At 41.2% G+C, this 19,210-nt stretch overlaps 1 protein-coding gene across 1 annotated transcript in view; it reads right to left on the bottom strand.

The window, feature by feature from the left end:
- Positions 1-19,210, bottom strand: part of LOC122545632 (scavenger receptor cysteine-rich type 1 protein M130-like) — a 78,883-nt gene that overhangs the window by 29,804 nt on the left and 29,869 nt on the right. The window contains exons 9-10 of the mRNA XM_087975332.1: positions 17,927-18,040; positions 16,606-16,737 (exon numbers count right to left, since the gene is read on the bottom strand). Coding sequence (XP_087831458.1) covers positions 16,606-16,737; positions 17,927-18,040 — 246 coding nt within the window. The remainder of the gene's footprint in view (positions 1-16,605; positions 16,738-17,926; positions 18,041-19,210) is intronic.

Here is a 19,210-nt window from a genome sequence, read left to right as displayed (position 1 = left end):
AATCAAACACTGCATCTGGAAGAGCATCAAATCGCTGGAAAATGCACGTTTGTTGGCATTAAACTCTTTGGTATTCCAGAGCAAGTATTTGACCCTGAACGAGAGTTGCACAGTGGCACATTCCAAGGACCAGGACTAAGTGTTGAGGGATGTATTAAAGGTTGGGGCAGCTGCCACTAAGGCAGTGGAGAAAGACCACTGTCTTTGGTCTTGATGCAGAAGGCATATGGGGGTTCGTTCAGTTATCAGACCCCCCTGATGTCTCAAGTATATATAGTTACAATCTTGTCCATGTAAGACATGCCTTTAGAGTGTCGCTGTAGAGAGTCAAATTCCAGCGTTTGTTTGTCCTTCATACAGGATTGTACAGAAGTAGGAGAAAGTGAGGATTGAAGATGCTGGAGATCAAAGTCTAAAAGGTTGGTGTTGGAAAAGCACAACTAGCCGGGCAGAACCCGAGGAGCTGGAGAATCGACGTTTGAAGCATAAGATCTTTATCCTGATGAAGATTTTATGCTCGAAACGTCGAACCTCCTGTCCCTCGTATGCTGCCTTACCGGCTCTGCTTTTCCAGCACCACACTTTTTAACTGCGGTACAGTAGTGACCTGTTTCAATGACTACCTATGTATGTAAAGGTATTTTATACATACAGTTTTTATTTGGAGAGAGAAAAAAGACGCATCTTTCTGTAAAAATGTTTACAGTAATTTGACGGAATTTCTTCAACAACTTTCCCAGGACAGGAAGAAGAGCTTTTGATATTGGCCTGGCCAGTGCCAATCATTCGACCAAATTCTGTGAATAACAAAACTGGCGAACAAAGGAACTGTGCATGTTGGAAATCAGAAACAAAGGAGAAATTGCTGGAAATACTTCGCAGATCTGGCAACATTTGCAGACAGAAAGCAGCGTGAATGTTTCGCTTTGGTTATTTGAAGATGACCAGTTAAATGTACCTTTTATTAGAGCGACAATTCTAACAGATTTCATGGAATAAATTGCCTGCCAAGTTTCCAAAATCGCAGAACTGTCTGAACAATAAAATAGAACAAATTAGCACACAGCGCCTTTGTTCCACTGAGGATGCGAACAGCTAACTGCGCCCTTTATCACAGCAATGGTTCTTACACTTTCCTCGGAGGAACTTGTCTGTCACGTTTCCTAAATTGCAGAACTGTCTCAACAACAAATTCTACCAAATTGGCCCAGAGTTCCTTTGTTTCACTGACATTGTCAACGGCGCTATATAAATGCATCATTATCAAGAAAGTTTTGGAATATAAAAAGAAGAGATACTAACTACAATCAGTGGCACATCAAGCACCTAGAAATACAAAGATATTCAGTTTCTATTTTACACTCTCCCAAATATTGACGAATAAATTAGGTAGATATTGTTCAGCAGGTTTCCCGACTACACACACTGTTGAAGCAGCGATGGGCACTGTTTCCAAACACACCCGAATTGTCTGAGTAGGTTTTCAACTCTGTGATCTGTACGGAAACTACGAATAAGTGCAAGGATTGGGGGTGAATGGGGGTTGTGGTTGAGGAGCTCTGAAGCCTTAGAAACAGTTCCATAAAAAGTCAGAAAATAATGAAGACAAAATAATTTTCATTCCTTATCATGCCACTATTTTATCTCACATAGCCTGATCATTATATTTTTGCAACATGTATCTTACTAATCATTGACCTATCAATGGTTGCGAAAATGTATTCAAGTGACCATAACTCACAGTTCAATAGCTGCAGAAGAAGTAAGTTCACGAGGGTTACAAACATCGTCCCAGCTGGTGGTTCCAGATCAAATCGGAACTTTAGCTGAATGCTGTTTCACAGATACTGAGCAGCAGTTAACATATCAAGTGACTCCTCGATTTCTGTAACAGTTAGTTCCTTCACCACGCTTTGTCCAGGGGCTCGTGTTTCTTTCCACCAACCAATAGATTTTGATGTGAGCAGACTATGAAGTAAACTCTGTCTTCTCCACCAATGAGAAATGATGTGACCATTAATGGGTACAATGAAAACGGGTTCCAAACACTACTTCATCTTCACAGATCATTGACATTTCAGATTTTGACTTGGAAACGAGTCCCCACTCCGGAATCCATATCACAGAATCACACAACCACAGGAGGTTATTGGTCTCAGATTCTTTGAAGATACTCTGCAACTCAGCAGCTCCACGAGCAGCTGGAGAAAGAGTTCGATTTCCATTTTTTCACTTTACACTCTTCAGGACTAAAAATGCAGACTAACAACTTCAGAGCTGAACCTCTACCCTTCCTTTAGATTAGAAGTAACCCATTTCCTCCTTTATATATTCCTGTCCTGTCGACATTGGTCTCAGCACAGCAGACCCACATTAATCTCATTCCCCCAATCCTTAGCACCTATTCTGAGTCAGAATTCTGTCTATGACTATAACTATCAGTGCATTGTCTTATTCTCTGAGCGCACACAGCGCCTGTTTCAGTCTCTTCTCCTCCCCAGTCTGTGCACACTATTAAAAACTGTCATTATCCAGAATAATCACATTTGATTCAAAATATTAACTCGCTTTGTGTGTCCACACACGCTGCTCAACTTGTTGTTTTCTTCAAATGTGGGTCTTGTTTGTTTCTAAAATCAGCTTTCCGTTATTCTAAAAGTGTTAAACATTGAATTAACTTTCAGAAAAAACTTTAAAAAGTCCCCAAAAACCTTATCTTATTTTTACTACAGTTCGTAATTTCTATGTCTCTTCTGCAAACTTGTTCGCTCGTCTCCATCACTTTCCCTTCCAATATATAACTCATCAGTATCATTCGGTAGAATTTGTCCAACCAAGTTGCAGAGGAAATAATGGTTTTCTTTTCTGGTTCCTATGCAAAATCTGCTCAAATTTCAAATCATATTGATTTCCCTCCTTGGATGGTCAGCTCTTATGGGACGGATAAAGTGCAATACAACAATTATTCAAATTATTCAAGTTTGCCAAATATCAAATTTCCTCTTGATATGCCTCATCTTTCAAACTTGCAGGGCCTGACATCATGGCAACTGTGACTGTACATGTAGAGCAGAGAACGTAGAATACCGAACATTACAGCGCAATACAGGCCCTTTTGGCCCTCAATGTTGCGCCAACTTGTGGAATCAATCCGAAGCCGACCTGTGGAATTATTCTATCCTACAGTAGTCCATTTTCATCCATAGGTCTGTCTAATGACCATTAAAATGCCCTTAAAGTTGGCGGGTCTGCTACAGTTACAGGCAGTGCATTCCACGCCACTACGACTCTCTGAGTAGACTAAGTTATACAAAAATGCAACAAGTTTGTCACTTTATCTGAGAAAGTGAGGACTGTAGATTATGGAGATCAGAGTCGAACAGTGTGGCGCTGGAATAGCACAGGAGATCAGACAGCATCCGAGGAGCAGAAGAATCAACGTTTCAGACTGAAGGCTTTCATTGGGAATTTGTGGAGACTGGTAAACTGCAGTTTTTGTCACTAACTGAGATGGCAATAGATTTAATACATGTTTTGGTTTGTCACAATGCAAATGTTTCCAGATTCTGAAAAAGAAACAAGTCTGGAAGAATAGGGGTGGAAAATATGAACTGTCTGTTCTAAATTCGAGGAATGGAGAAACAGGGATGTACAGGCTGACGGATTAATTGGAATATTCTGAACATGGTAGTATCCACCATAAACAATGTGATAACAAGCATCAATTTGGGCAGACAAAATTGAAATTATTTATGGAAGAGAAGTCGTGGTTTGAGAACTCCACAACATTTTGATGAGATAACTGTTATATTGAATATGGGAGAATCTGTCCATGAGGTATCGACGGATCTTTGAACACTTCTGATAAAATCTAGCGCAAGAGGTTGGTGTACATAACTGAAGCCTGCGCTATCATATGTGACATACAGGCCAGGACAGAGAATTGTCTCGCTGAGAGAAAAAGTTGTGCATTTTCAGTGGAAGGAGTTGATAAATGGAGTGTATGGGAAATCGAAGGTGGGACATTAGCTATTTACAACGCACTTCAACGATTTTGGATGAGGGGATCAAATGTGACTTTGAGAGGTTTGCTGATCAGAACCATACAAACAGTCTTCAAGGCCTTCTGGACAAGTTGAGTCAAAGAGCAAATGCGTGAAAGATGCCGTCTAACTCGGATCAGTGTGAGTTTAATGACGTTGGACAGAAAACAGGAGAGAATAGGAAACCAGAGAGTAAAATAAATATTTAAAGGTATGTTCGTGATCTCATTGAAACGCAAATAATTCTAACGGCCTTGACATGCAGGATGCAGGTTTGATGTTCGTCTGGCTTATGGTATCGAGAAAAATGGGTCATGGTCTTGGGATACAGGTTTGCCATATCATTAGGGTTGCACATAGATTTTGTCACTCAGGGAATTGTGAGTGGAATTCTCGAAAAGGTTGGGATGTCATTGGGTACATTCAAGAAAAAAAGCATCAGTTACCTACCAGCGTGAAAACTGTGGGAGTGAAATGTAAAAGGTGAAGTTAGAATATAGAACGTACAACAATACAGCGCAGAACAGGCCCTTCGGTCCTCGGTGTTGCGTCAACCGGTGAACTATTCTCAGTTCGTCCCCCTACACGATCCCAAAATCATCCATGCGCTAATCTAAAGATTGTTTAAATCTCCGTAATGCTGCTGAGTTGACGACATTAGCAGGTAGGGCATTACACGCCTTTACCACCCTCTGTGTAAAGAACCTGCCACTGGCATCTGTCTTAAATCTATCACCCCTCAATTAGTAGTTGACTCTTTCATTGCACTTTGTGACATGTGGAGCAGCAAGAGGGATAATTCAGATCTTCTAGTGTAAATATTTGTTGAATGATATGCAGATCATGATCTGAACCTCAGACCATTTCCCTGTAACCAACTTCACAGTTCTGTTTAAAATTCTATCACTGGAAACGGGCAGCGCTGTCTCTGCCAGCATTTATTACCCATTGCTTTTTTCCCCTTGAGAAATTCGTCATGAACTGGGTTCTTAAAACTTGGAACACGAAATGCTGAAGTTAGACTGACAATGGCGTGATGGAGATATTTTCCAGGATTTTGACCCAACGACAAGGAAGAAATGTCGACATACTTCCATGTCAGGATAATGAATGGCATAGACGGGAACTTGTTCTGTTCCACATATCTGCCGGCCTTATTCTCTGGGTAGAATTTCTCGTGAGTTTGTAAACTGCTGTCTGAGGAGCCTTGGTGAATTTATTCAATGTCTTTTGAAAATAGTGTACATTGCTGTTACTGAGTGATGGTAGTGGATGTTTGTGGATGTGGTCACAGTCACTTGGCTGCTTTGTTCTGGATGCTGTCAAGGTCATTGAGTTTTGTTGGAGCTGCACCAAGTCCGGCATTTGTGGAGTTTCCATCACTATGTCTCTCGATCCACAGACGCAGCGAGACACGCTGAGATTTGCAGCATTTTCGGTATTTCATTAAGATCTAAGTTGCCCTGGTGGAACTCAGACTGGGAATCAGTGCGCAGTCTATTGCCATGGGGTACCTGTTTGACAGCATCGTTGATGACCCCTTCAAACACAAGACTGCTGACTGAGAGTAAACGGCTTTAGACAATATTTGGCCTGGTTGGATTTGTCCTGAGGTTAACACATGTGGCCTATTTCCCGCACTACCTTTGGACATGAAAAGTGCAGAGACATTGATATAAAGGTCATCATGTGAAATTATCCTTTTGCAGGTGACCACTCCTTACGGAAGTGTAGATCACAAAATACGTGAAACAAAATTGGATGATCACAGAGTACAAAATGAAGTTGTGGAAGTGTGTGTATTATTTCCTCTCCCTGATAGTCTGTGATCAATGTTGTTACAACAGCATCAGTGCTGTAACTCAGTTGTTTATAATATACATAAGTGTTTTGAAAGAAACTGTAGGTTCTCAGATCAGTGACGTCCTGACCGTCACACTTATCATCAATACCGATTTAGAATCCACATCAGTCCTTTACTACTATAAGGTCTGTCTCTGTCTTATGCTCTGCTTACTCTCCACATCTCCTTCCCTTGAGCATCTAGATGAACTGCACATAAATCAGCATTATCCAGCCCTCTTCAGTGGACTCGAAACCTTAAAATCATATTTGTCCCAAGTTTCTGCAGTTCTTCTGTGTTCTTAATTCAGATTGCCAACACCATCAGAACTTTGATCGTGTTACCATGGTTTCGAAACTGGGTACAGTTTAGCGTTATTGACGACATTCATTCACGTTATCAACAATTTCCATTTTGTCCTATGCTGTTTTGAACTATTCATCTACAAAACAGCGCCTGAGCCATGTCTCACAGATGTCCTGCAGAATTTCACATCATATATGGGTTGTGTTGCGATACTGGGCAAACTGCCAATCATCTGAAGAAATCTGATCTTTCAGACAGAGGCGAAATGCATGAACACGCATTTTGATATCATAAATGCCGGTCATTACCAACGAATTGATTGCATCGAAGAGCCGTAGCATATTGTTAGAAAACACGCAGAAACATATTTTACAGCAGATCATAATTTGGAATTTGTCAAGATTCATGGAAGGTACAGTGTATGAAAAGGCAGCTTCTCAGTCTGCAGAACATCAGAACCGTCACTGCGCGTCTTGCCTTTCTGTTCAAACAACAGGAAACACCTGGTTCCGTGGCAAATTCTGTGCTCTAATGTTGTCGCCTGTTTCTCCTTTAAAATAAAAAAAATCAGATGGAAAAAAGCAGTAAATTCGGAATTAGAATAGACACTCAACAGAATCTCAATGGGTACTTCATATGGAAGAGCACATCTCAGCTCCAGGCTCACGTCAACTGGGAATCTATAAATATGTTAACACCTTAAATCCTGAACGGTCGCACAAAATTTCTGTAATCTAGTTACTGGTAAACAAACGTCGAACAGAATGATTCAGCGTGACAGAAACGATCAGTTTGAGATTCAATCAGTGCGAACAAACGTGAATTAGGATCCAAGACTGAGGCTATACGTTTGAAGACAGTCTGTCTGTCACAGAATCACTGAGTTGCAATAGCGTTACAGACTGGGATGAGTTTGTTCGGCCAATCGTGTCTGTACTGGCTGTTCAAACACTCATGATTACCTAATGCCAGTATCCTGTCTTAATCGGATAATCTTCCAAATATTTGCTTCCATATTCATCTAATGCTGTGGCAAGTTTCAATCTGCATTCCCCAAATTTCCAGGCATTGCCTTCCATATCCTGACGTCCATCTTCGCTGCTTTTGCAGATCTCGAAACTATTGTTGTCACCTGCTTGTCCCATTTGTTTTCGGGAATGCTTTCTCCCAATCTACTCTGTCCAGATCTCTCAGGCAAGCAGGAGGAGATATGAAGCATGTGCAAGACTTAGAAATCATTACCACAGAGAAATGCAGAAGATATAAAGTTGCACTGAGTCGGAGCAGGGATAAAGCAATGGGAATTAGACAGAGAAAGACGTTGAGCACTGATGTCACAGAATTATATGATCACACCATAGAACATAGAACAGACCTCCAAAGGAGCTGATCTTTCTGCCCAATATGCTTGTGTCCACCATGATGCTGTTCTGAACTGATTCCATTTGCATGCATATGGTCTGCTTCTCTCTATCCTCTACCTGTTCATTCAACTGTCTAAACACCATTGTTGATACCATAACTGTTCATGCCACCTCCCATGGTAACACATTCCAGGTACTACTAGCTTTGACGTTAAAAACTCACTTTTCCTTCCACCTTTCTGCCTCTCAACGTAAAATTGTGCCCACCAGTATTGTACATTTCCGCCCTACGGAGACTCTGATTATTCTCTTTGCCTCTCCCTCTCATAATTTTAAATACTTCAGTAATCTCCCCCTCAGCTTCTGATGCTCAAACGGAATAATCCACGTTTGTCCAACATCTCCTTGTGGTTAATACATTCCAATCCACCAACATTCTGTGAAACATCTTCTGCATGCTCTCCAAAGCTTCCACCTGCTTCCAGTAGTGCAGCCTTCAAAACTGTGCATGGGCCTCCAAATTTTGCTTGATCGATATATTTTCAGGGCGATTTGCCAACATTTACATTTACTGCCCCGACTGGAGAAGTATAACTGTCTAACTTCTTTACTAACTTATCCACTTGTGTTGCATCTTTCAGGGAGATATGGACGTGAACCCTTTGTCAATCAATGATATTCAGAGACCGACCATTAACAGTGCAGTTTCCACTTGCATTTAATTTCCAAAAATGCATCACCATCTCTTGCCAGGTTAAACGCTATCCATTGTTTCTCTAACCAAATGCCTAATTGATCTATGACTTGTTGTGACTTTTGACTCCCTTCCTTACTGTGCAGAATCAGCCAATTTTTGTGTCGTCTGCAAACTTACTAATGATACCACCTACACTTTCATCCAAATTTTATACATGTGGTTAATGACCTGCAGACAGGGAAAAACACGGTTCTGTGTCATCCTGTGCTTTCAATGGTTAATTCAATTTTACACCAAACTTTCCATATCAGCATGGATTCCATATCACTTACTTTTATGAACCAATCTACGATGAGGAATTTATCAGATACTTTACCAAAATCCTTGACCTTCATTGACGTGTTTTCCTCTTGCTTGTGAGCTCCCACGTCCATCAAATTACACTTATTTGGATCCAACTCCATCTGCTATTTCTCTGCTCAAATTTCCAAATGCTCCATAGCCTGCTGTATGCTTTGACAGACTTTCTCACTACCCACATCTCCGGTAATTTTCATGTTTTCTGGAAATTTTCTAACCAGATCAGCTAAATGAATTTTACAAACAATGCAGGTCACAACAAGGATCGTTCTGCAAAGAGATATCTCTCAGATCTCCAGTCAGAAAACAGCTATCAAAGTTGTACTTTCGGTCTCCTCCAACCAAGCCAATTTTTGATTTATCTTACAAACTCACAACCATGAAACCCATGTGGTTTTATCTGCAAGACATACTGGATATTATTCAATGCTTAAGTAAAGTCTTTGCCGGCAACAACATCCACTCACTACCCTCACCAATTATCTTCATCACTTGCTCACAAAACTCAGTCAAATTTGTGAGTCACGGCATCCCACGTAAACCCGTGGCTACTATCTCTAATATGCGTTTTTTTTTACCAAATGTGAGCAAATCCCGTGCCTATGAATCTTCTCCAAGCAGTTACCTACCATGGATGAAAGACACAGCTACATGTAATTCCCTGAATTAACAGCGTTGCTCTTTTTAACCAAAAGGAACTCGTTGGCTCTTCTCCAGTCTCCTGTAGCCTTTCTTGTGGCTAAAGACATACAACATATTCCTCCCTAAAATTCCCATCGTCCATCTCATTCTCCGTTGTGGATACAGATGCGAGATATTCACTGAGGACCTGACTCCCTTCCTCTCGCTTTCATCATAAATTCACTCTTTTGTCCTTGAGTCTGTTCACACTGAACACTTGCTCTTAATGCAACAATAACATCGCCCTGATCCTACTGGCCAACAACATTTTATGGTCTGTTTTAGCACTGATAATTCATCTGTTAATGTTTTTTTTTTTTGCTTCGTTCAAACCTCTCAAGGGTCTTGTTTGATTTCAATTTTCTAAACACTTGCTTCCTTTTCTCATTCTGACTAAACTTTTGATATCTCTTGTCATTTGCAATTTCCAAATCTTGCCGTCCTATCCTTTCTGCCTCACAGGAAGACGTTGACGCAGGTGCAGTTAAAAAATTGAAAAGGCATTTGGACAGTTACATAACTAGGAAAAGTTCAGAGGGGCATGGGCCAACTGCAGGCAAATGGGACTGATCTACTTTGGGAAACTTGATCAGTTTTGACGAGTGGATCAAAAAGTCTGTTACCGTGATGTCCGACTGTATGATTCCACGTGATTCCGAATTCTGATCATTGACCTTTAAATGATTCCCACCTGACAAAATTAGATTGCCCCTGAAAAGAATCACTTAAACATAATTTCTCCAGTTATTGCCTGATGACGTTATCATTTCCCTTGCCCTGTACTAAAACATTTACCAGGGGACCTGTATGATCATTATTCTACCTACCTTAAACATACTGAACTTTGGTCACTGTTCCCAAATTGTCCTGCACGGAAACATTCATCGGAAACAGACAGAAATTGTTTAAAAAATACTCAACATGTCTGGCAGTATCTGTGGAGAGCAAGCATAGTTAACGTTCCGGGTTCACTGACCTCCTTCAGAATGGGCTTTGGCTCTGAAGCTATTGATATATATGCTGGACAAGGTATGGGGACCGATGAATGAGTGAAAAATGGAGGGAGGTGGGACAAGGAGAGATGAAAATATTTGGATAGACAAATGATTGGTCAAAGGCTCTTTGAGAATGTTCTCATCACCACCTTGTTCTCCGGAATGAATCTCTCGCAGGTTTGCTATTATAACTTAGCGAAGCTCAGTGCAAGCTGGAGGAACAACACGTCATTTTCCTTCTGGGAACTCCGCACCCTTCTGGGCTCAAAAGTGTGTACATACGTGTTTGAGAAGGTGCTGGGGTCGAGCCTGCCTTCTTGAACTGCTGCAGTCCATGTGCTGTAGGGTAGACCCACAATGTCCCTTCGGGAGGAATTTCCAGGATTCTGACCAATTCACAAGGAAGAAAAAGCCGATATGTTTCTATGTCGAGATGGTGAGGGGCTCGGAGGGAAACCTGCAGGGATTGGTGTTCCCCCATATGCTGCTCCTTATCCTTCAAGTCCCCTCCAAGTCGCACGCCTTGCCTTCTCATGGACGTAACTAGGGACAGCATGACAGATGTCGAGACAGGACGTGTTTTGGATAATTCAGGGTGTCTACTACCCCATTCTGGCTGTCGTTGGCATTCCTGGTATGTATCTGGTGAGGACACACCATCTCGTGAGGCCACTTTTGATGTACCACGCTCAATTCTGCTAGCCCTGCTTAAGGAAGGATGTTATTAAATTGGAAAAGAAAGCAGAAAAGATTTACAATGCTGTAATCTAAACTGGATGGTTTGTGTTGCCAGGAATGGTTGGATAGGCTGGGACTGATTTCTCCCCGGATTGTAGGTGACTGATGGATGACATTGTAAAGCTTTACAAAATCACGATTGACATACATAACGTGAGTATCCAAGGCTTTTCATTCACCAGGGTGGGGGAAACCAAACACACAGGGCATAAGTTCAAGGTGAGAGGGGACAGATTTACAAGGGAACTGAGTGTAGCTTTTTCACATGATTCGTGTTTGGAATGAGCTGCCAGAGAAAGCGGGGGAGGCTTTCTGCATTTCTAATCCAAACAATCTGAATGGGATACCTTTATCCCAAGCATTTGGGTAACCCTGACAGTACGCTCTTAAACATAATCTACGGGGTCTGATGCCACCTTTCCAAGGCTCCCTTGGATTCAGGATGGTATGCATTTAATTTTAAGTGCTGCATGCAGAATGTATACATGACTTCCTTAAATACCGCGGAGAAAAATTTGAGACTTGTTCTGACTGAATCTCTCTGGTTTACCCATACTGGGTAAACAAAGGTACCAACTCCTCCACCACCCTTTTTGCCTTAACACACCAATATGGAAATACCTCCGGAAATCTGGTAGCCACATCCATTAGAGTGAGCAAGCAATGGTTCCCACTTCTGGTTTTACGGAGAGGACATACACAATCAATCATAACCCACGTGACGTGTTTTTGGAATACTCGGCAATTGGCAGCAAATGCACTGGTTTGATTACTGCCTGTGGCTCACCCTACTATGCACCTTTTAAATGTATGGCAAAGTGTACACATCGTTGTGCAGTCCAGGCCAACAGAAGTGCTTTGGTATCATAGCCTGTGCCTTGATCACACGAGGTGACCTCCTCCTGGTAATTCATTGCTACCTATAATATTTTCCGAGTTACTTAGGGAGAGAGGAAGATGGACAGGGCAGACAGGAACACGACAAAGGGAAAGAGTGAGAGACAGTGAGGGATCAGAAGGAGGAGAAGAAGGGATAAAGCGTAGGGGAGAGGGTGTGGAGAACGGGAGACATGTAGAGAGATATGGAGCAGGGGACAGATGAAGGAAGAACGAGGTGAGAGTGGGACAGCGAGAGGGAGAGAGAGAGATGGAGGAGTGAGGAGGAGAGAAGAAGAAGGCAGAGAGAGAAAGAGAGAAGAGAAATGTCTCTGTCCCAATTACTAGCTTGTGTTAAAACTGATATAACGCCACCCTCTGCTGGACTGCCAACGCCACTGCATAGGAGAAGCTGCAGCGTGAAAGCCATCAAGCGTACCATCAGAGAGAGAGAAAGAGAGTGGCCAACTCAAAGCAGCATACAGATACAGAAAGACAACCATCTATATTGACACGCACACCGGTACACACTGACGCACATACGCTTCGCACAGATGCAGGCACACAGACATGCACACACAAGTGAGATGATTGCAATTGTACTTCAGGTTCCCTCAGCGTGAAAGATGTTTATGTTGAGAAACCGATGAGTTTCTTCTGCAATGTCGAATTGATTTATTTTGGGCTGTTTCCTGACATTGTACACCTTAAATCGAACATTTGCTGCCAACTGTATTCGGGCACCTTCCAGTGAATTGTTTTTATGAGGAGAAATGATGAATATTCTTGCACTTTGTGCAATTTACATATCTATGTAATTTATTGACTCAGATTCTAAGTGATGGTAGAATTTAATATCTGAAGGGGTCAGGCCAACACTGGGTCTGTTCATCTCCTTCTGCTCATATCACAGGGGCAAGGTCGATTGAACAAAATTCCTACAAGCACAGGTTTGAAGAAGAAAGTGTGTTGCTGGAAAAGCGCAGCAGGTCAGGCAGCATCCAAGAATGATTCCTGAAGAAGGGCTCATGCCTGAAACGTCGACTCTCCTGCTCCTCGGATGCTGCCTGACCTGCTGCGCTTTTCCTGCAACACATTTTCAGCTCTGATCTGCAGCATCTGCAGTCCTCACTTTCTCCTTGAAGAATAAAGTATCATTGTAACCTGGGAAATTCACAGGCTTGACTGCTTTATCCAAGAAAAAATACCTGCCACTTATGGACTGGTATGGGTTGGCATTGTCTCACTTGGAATGCAAGAAGAGGACGGTGTTGGCGGAGGGGGTAGAGAGAGGAAGAGAGAGAACTTCCAAGCCTTTTACTCTCGCATTTTTTAGTTTATTGTTTCATTCAAACTTCCCTCCCGGATAAAGTGTATCTCATTGCAGGCAGGTGCAGATACACTGGTACAAACACAACAAAATGCAAAGACACACATATGGAAACTCGCTTCAACATGGCCATCAGTGTTATATCACTTTGAACAAAAGGGATGACTGAGAGAAAGTGTGGAATGGTTTAACCCTATTTCAACAGATTCAACATCTATAATAAAGAGACTCTACTGCACAGAGACACAGTCACAGATATCGTCTCTGGATGTGTTCTCTTTTTTTTATCTATGTCTCTACATTTCAGTTCTGTCTTTCTCACCCACCACTCCCTGCTTGTTTATGCCTTAAAATATTACCCTACACATTTCTCACTCTCACACATGCCGTGCCTCAATTCATAGCCTTCCGAAGTTTCCTCCTTTCTGCCCGTTCAAAATTAACACCTCGCCCCCACCCCCACTCCGCGCCAAAATTTTGCTTCCACAACTTTGTCCCCTTCGCAACTTTGGCGATCCACAGCAAACATGCCCCTCCAAATAGAGCATGCAGCACACCCTTTGCAGTGTCCCACACCTGCACGCTGTTCTTTCAGTGGTAGCTTCAACAAAGCCTCCATGTCATTTCGGGGGAGTGGCAGCCAGAACTGTGTGTCATTTTCCAAATGTGGCCTAATTAAAGTTCGACAACACACAACCTGACTGCATAAAAATTATACCACGTATTTTCCGACTAATGCAGGAAACCTTGTCATGTGCCTCCTTGCTTACCTTACCCACCTGCGTTGCTACCTTTACAGAAAAGCAGATTGTAAGCCACGATCCTTCTGAATGTTAACTTTCCAAGTTCCCTTTCATTTTCTGTGTACTTCCCTCCTGCAATCAGCTTTCCAACTTACTGGCCGTAGCAAAAATATTCTCATATTCAGAGATGCAGTTGCACAAGCACAGCTAATTACAACCACTCTCACTTACTCACTGACACTCACACACATACACTTGGCACTGACGTCAACAAACGGACTCAGAATCCCAAAACAAACGTGCAATCACTGCATTTTTATTGATGAATTGTGTCCTACATTTTGCACATCACTTTCAGAAATATTCCCAGTTCATGGACAGAACATTTCATTCAATAAACAGCAAAACAGCACTTCATAGAATTCTTTGGCCTGACAAGTTTAAAAGCCTCCTTCATTCGGTATGAGAAAGCAAAGCAATTTCACATGGAATTTCCTCAATACCTCATTGACAGGACACAGGACCATCGTCCACTATTGTGATTTCAAACATTCACACTGAGAAATGAATTACGTAATGTATGCACACATAAAAAATAACTTCGATGCACTCTGTTTATACCCACTTTTAACGCATTAAAACACACAACATGCAATTTTTCAGATATATTTCAAATGTATATATATGCAAATATATACATTCCAATGCGAAAGTACATGCTGCTGAATTACAACCAGTTGCAGCTTAAAGTGAGAAAAGTATTTTCGAGATTCAAAACGATAGTCGGTGACTTCTCGCAATATTAGGACGTCCCATGTTGAAATCGCTTCTAAAATCTACCTGAAATGATAAAGAAAATAATTTGAGTCCACGCGTTCAAGCCGCCTCTGGCTCTATTCACAGCACATGAATCTACCAATCCCTAGCTGCAACTCTCACTCCATGGAGTAGGGACAAGACTAATTCTGCCTCTGCAATGTCAGACTGATGACGGGTCTTATTTGGAAGTCACATTGACATGTTTATCTATCTGTGTATTTAGCTGATGCAAACGACAGCCTGGAAATTACTCTGAAGATTAGCAGAGTTATGTGCAGCAAGTGATCACTGGGCCAATATTTATTCTACAATCAACAAGCTCACTGAAAATATTGTAAATGATCATCGCCTCTGGTTTGTGAGAATATTGGCTGGGCAATATCCTAAATGATAGTAGTTATGAAATGTTCAAAAGTATATCATTGGCCATGCACAATTTTGCAAGTGAGATGTTGATTGAAATTGCAAGATAAACAATATCTATGGTTTCTTTCGCACTCCTAAAACAATTTAATAGATCTCTGTGAAACAATAAAAGTTGCTTTCTTCATTAATTTAAACAATCCTCACGAAAGTATTCAATGTTTAACTCAAAAATAAATGTCAAGTTTCCCATGATGATTTTCAACATTACATAGTGCTCAAGATATTTCAGAATTTTGCTGAAAGCCAAGGCATCCCATTCTTTCCTCTGCATCAGAAACATTGGAACTCAGAGGGAAACGTCGCAATTGTGGGTTTGATGCGTACGTTGTAAAATTTTGGATCGCACATCCAGTGTATGTCAACAGTGAAGGCGCCACCGATATGCGAGTTATCAGGGGAAGTCAGATGTATTTTCTGATTGCACAACAGAGGTAACATGGCAACGGCTGTATCATAGTTCTATCGAATCATGCAGTGCAGGGAAGCTCATTTGGCCATTCGTAATCAGAAACAAACAACGGGAATTGCTAGAAAAACCCAGCATGTCTGGACACATGTTTGGAACACATCAAAGTTAAAGTTACAGGCCCGGTGACCCTTCTTCAAAGAAACACAGGAGCTTGGTTGTCAGTGTGGTGACTGTTACATGTTACAGGAGGGTTCTCACAACAGTAATTAAACAACTCTCTGTGAAAAAGGAGAGAAGGTGAAGAATAATGAAAGCGGATAACTGGGAATACAAGGAACATTGGAGCAGTTTTTCTTTTCCAAAATGTCATTCGAAACACTAAAATGGTTAAGCAGCTGATCAGCTAGTCTGGGTTTCAAAGGCAACCGTGAGTTATTGGCATTTTTAATGTTCAGCTTAAGGAGACGTATTCTTCTTCGGGAATGGGTGTGAATGCAGCTCCTGAAAACAGCCACATCAAACGCACATCTCTTTGCACATTACAAGTAAAGGTCCGAGGCTCTGTATTCCCTGTGAGCTACAAGAACTAAATCATTCAAACTGTTGAGCACATAAAACCCCATCTTTCATATTCTCCATACAGCCAGTTGATGACGCATTGAAACAGCAATTTTATAGATTTGTAATTACAAAATTGGGTGAAGATCAGCGATTCGAAGAACTGACAAAACGCAGTGTATAATGAATAGCATCGAATTCATTTTTTAAAGACGGTTCTTCATGCTATTGAAATAAAAATCGTTCTCCAATAATACATTGCTTTCTCAGTGACAAGGTGTGGAAATGAGGCACAGGTTTGGACGTTGTTCTTGGATTTTCAGCAAATATAATATTATCATGGAATGGAAAGGAATTATGGCAGTGTGAATGCACAGAAAGGTGGTTAAAGATGTGAGTATCTGTTATTCAACTCACCGAGTGAACAAAGACCACTGTCATCATCTGTAAGTGTGAGGGGTTCATCAGGATCACTGTCCAATTGTAACTTTCCATCATGACAGTCTGCATCTTCAGTCTCAACATCGTCATACTCACCACGAATTCGACCTGGAGAGAAAGATGAGCATCACTGATACAAATTGAAATACACAACAACGATAACTAGAAAACGAGACGAATGTATCAGATAAGGCAAGTGCTGGAAACTGAGACCAGAAGAGTTAGGTCAAAATTCTGAAGTTACGGAATGAGCAGAGTTGGTGCAAATTAGGATTGTTTTCTCTGGAAATGAGAAGGTGAAATGTTATCTGATTGAATTATTCAAAATAATAACCCGGATAAGATAGGCAACATAAAGTAAACTACTTCAACTGATTAGACTATTTTAGCTCGAGGTGTTATACACAGAATTAATGCCAGACCGTTCAGAGAAGATGTCAAGAAAGGATAAAGCTGTACAGGGTTTGGAAATATATTTCCCAAAAATTAGCGCATGTCTGATCAATTCTTAATTTTATATGTGGCCGAGATTATTGTTGATCAAAGGTATTTATGGACATGCTTCAAAGGCAGGGAGCTGGATTTAGGCCACACTATAGTGTGGAATTATCTCATTGAAAGGAGGAAGAGTTACGAAGGGCTGAGAGACCTACCGCTGTATCTATCTTGCAATTGATTGACTTGGAGCTGAGCATGCAGAGTCGCTGGCATGCCTGCGATGAGTCATGAAATGATGACGACTGTAGTTGGGGAAGACAAGAAGGAACATCTCTCTATGGTGGAGAGATCAATGACCAAAGGCCATACATTTCAGAGAAGTGATGGGAGAAGTAAACAGGAAATCTACGACTCTCTGCCAGGAAGGGTGAGAGAGGCAAAACACGCTCAAAAAAGTATTCAGTGATGCACTTGCAATGTCAAGACATACAAGGCTGTGGGCCAAGGTGTGCTGTAAAAATGCGATTAGAATGATAACCTGGTTGTTTTTGTAATGTTCAGCTTAAGGAGACGTATTCTTCTTCGGGAATGGGTGTGAGTGCAGTTCCTGAAAGCAACGACATCGAACGCACATCTCTTTGAACATTACAAGTAGAGGTCATAGGCTCTATAATCTCTGTGAGCAACAAGACAGCCGGACAGATCATGCCCATGATCATGTGGTATCAAAACAGCGATTTTCTCTTTAACCAACATTCCAGTGGTCACACTACCTTGTGAGGGTTGCAATCGTTAAGTTTTGGACAGCTTAGAGGGTGTAGGACGAAAATTAATTGACAGAAAGTGATGCTATACACACCTGGAATGCTGTTGGATTTCACCTCAAGATTTTCAGATCCGGGATTATTGTCGGTCAAGTTGTGGCTGGTGTAGTATTCAATGCGATTGAGTGAGTCAATGGAAGCATAAATTACTAAAAATAAAAATGGAGAGTTATTTTCAAACTCGAATTCCAAGAGAAGCCATGACCAATAAGATTTAGAATGAGGCAAATATTCTTCAACCAGAGGCTTGCGAATCTATGGAACACAGATGGCTATTGAGGCCAATCAGTGTGTATTTAAAACAGAAATACAAAGGTTATTGGTTAATAAGGGGATAAAAACATCCAAGGAGAAGGCAAATCAAAGTGGTTGAGAACCACATCAGCCCTTATTGAATGGCAGAATAGACTCGATGAGCCAAATGATCTAATCCTGATCCTGTATGTCGTAGACTTATGAACTGTAGTTGAAGGTTTTATGTTATTAATTGTAGGGTGACAACAGAAAGTATTGTTCTTTAATCGTGCCTGTATAAATATCTGGAATAATGTCAAGTGAACCCACTGCGGGAAGGAATATGATAAAAGAACTAAGAGCAGGAGTACTCCATCTGACCGTTCCAGCCAGTTCCGCCGTTCAATAAGATCATAACTGACCTTTTCGTGGCTTCAGTTCGACTTACTCACGATTTTAACGTTCAAAACATTATTCACCCCAGTTCTAAAAACATCTGATGAGGCAGGGAATTCCATAAATTCTCAATCCTGTGGGTGAAAATGTTCCTCCTCAATTTGGTCCTAAATCTGCTATCTGTACTTTTCAGGCCATGTCCGTTCAAATAATAGTCATTTCTAATTTTATTCCAACCAAAATGGATAATTTCACATTTATCATCTACCAGACATTTTCTTTCCATTCATTTACACTGTATCTGAACACCTGCAAAGTTTCAGAGTCATATGCACACTTTCAGCACCACTCATCTTCTGTGATTCATCATATTTGTTTATACATTGATTCCTCAATTTTGCTTCCGCTCTTTGGTGCTGTGTAATCCATACTTACTGCAAAAGTTATATTATTTTAAAATCAATGACGAATTGATTAGTTGTCCACCCATCTGAAGGGGTCAGAGTGGAACCAGGGTAGAAGTGAAATTGATAGTTCTGTTTGCATTTTCAAATACATGCCAGAAATAATCTATCAGGAATGTAGGCCAGTGGGAATTATCATATTGAAATTCTTCATCTCACGAAATGCGGACAGAGACACAGTTAATGAGATAGCTTCCCACTCACGACGACTGTGTTTTAATTATT

Source organism: Chiloscyllium plagiosum, unplaced genomic scaffold (assembly GCF_037043375.1).
Source record: "Chiloscyllium plagiosum isolate Xiang-an unplaced genomic scaffold, Cpla_swu_hap1 HiC_scaffold_27, whole genome shotgun sequence".
Classification (NCBI taxonomy): domain Eukaryota; kingdom Metazoa; phylum Chordata; class Chondrichthyes; order Orectolobiformes; family Hemiscylliidae; genus Chiloscyllium; species Chiloscyllium plagiosum.
The sequence above is the reverse complement of the archived record's forward strand: the minus strand, read 5'-3'. Positions and strand labels throughout refer to the sequence as shown.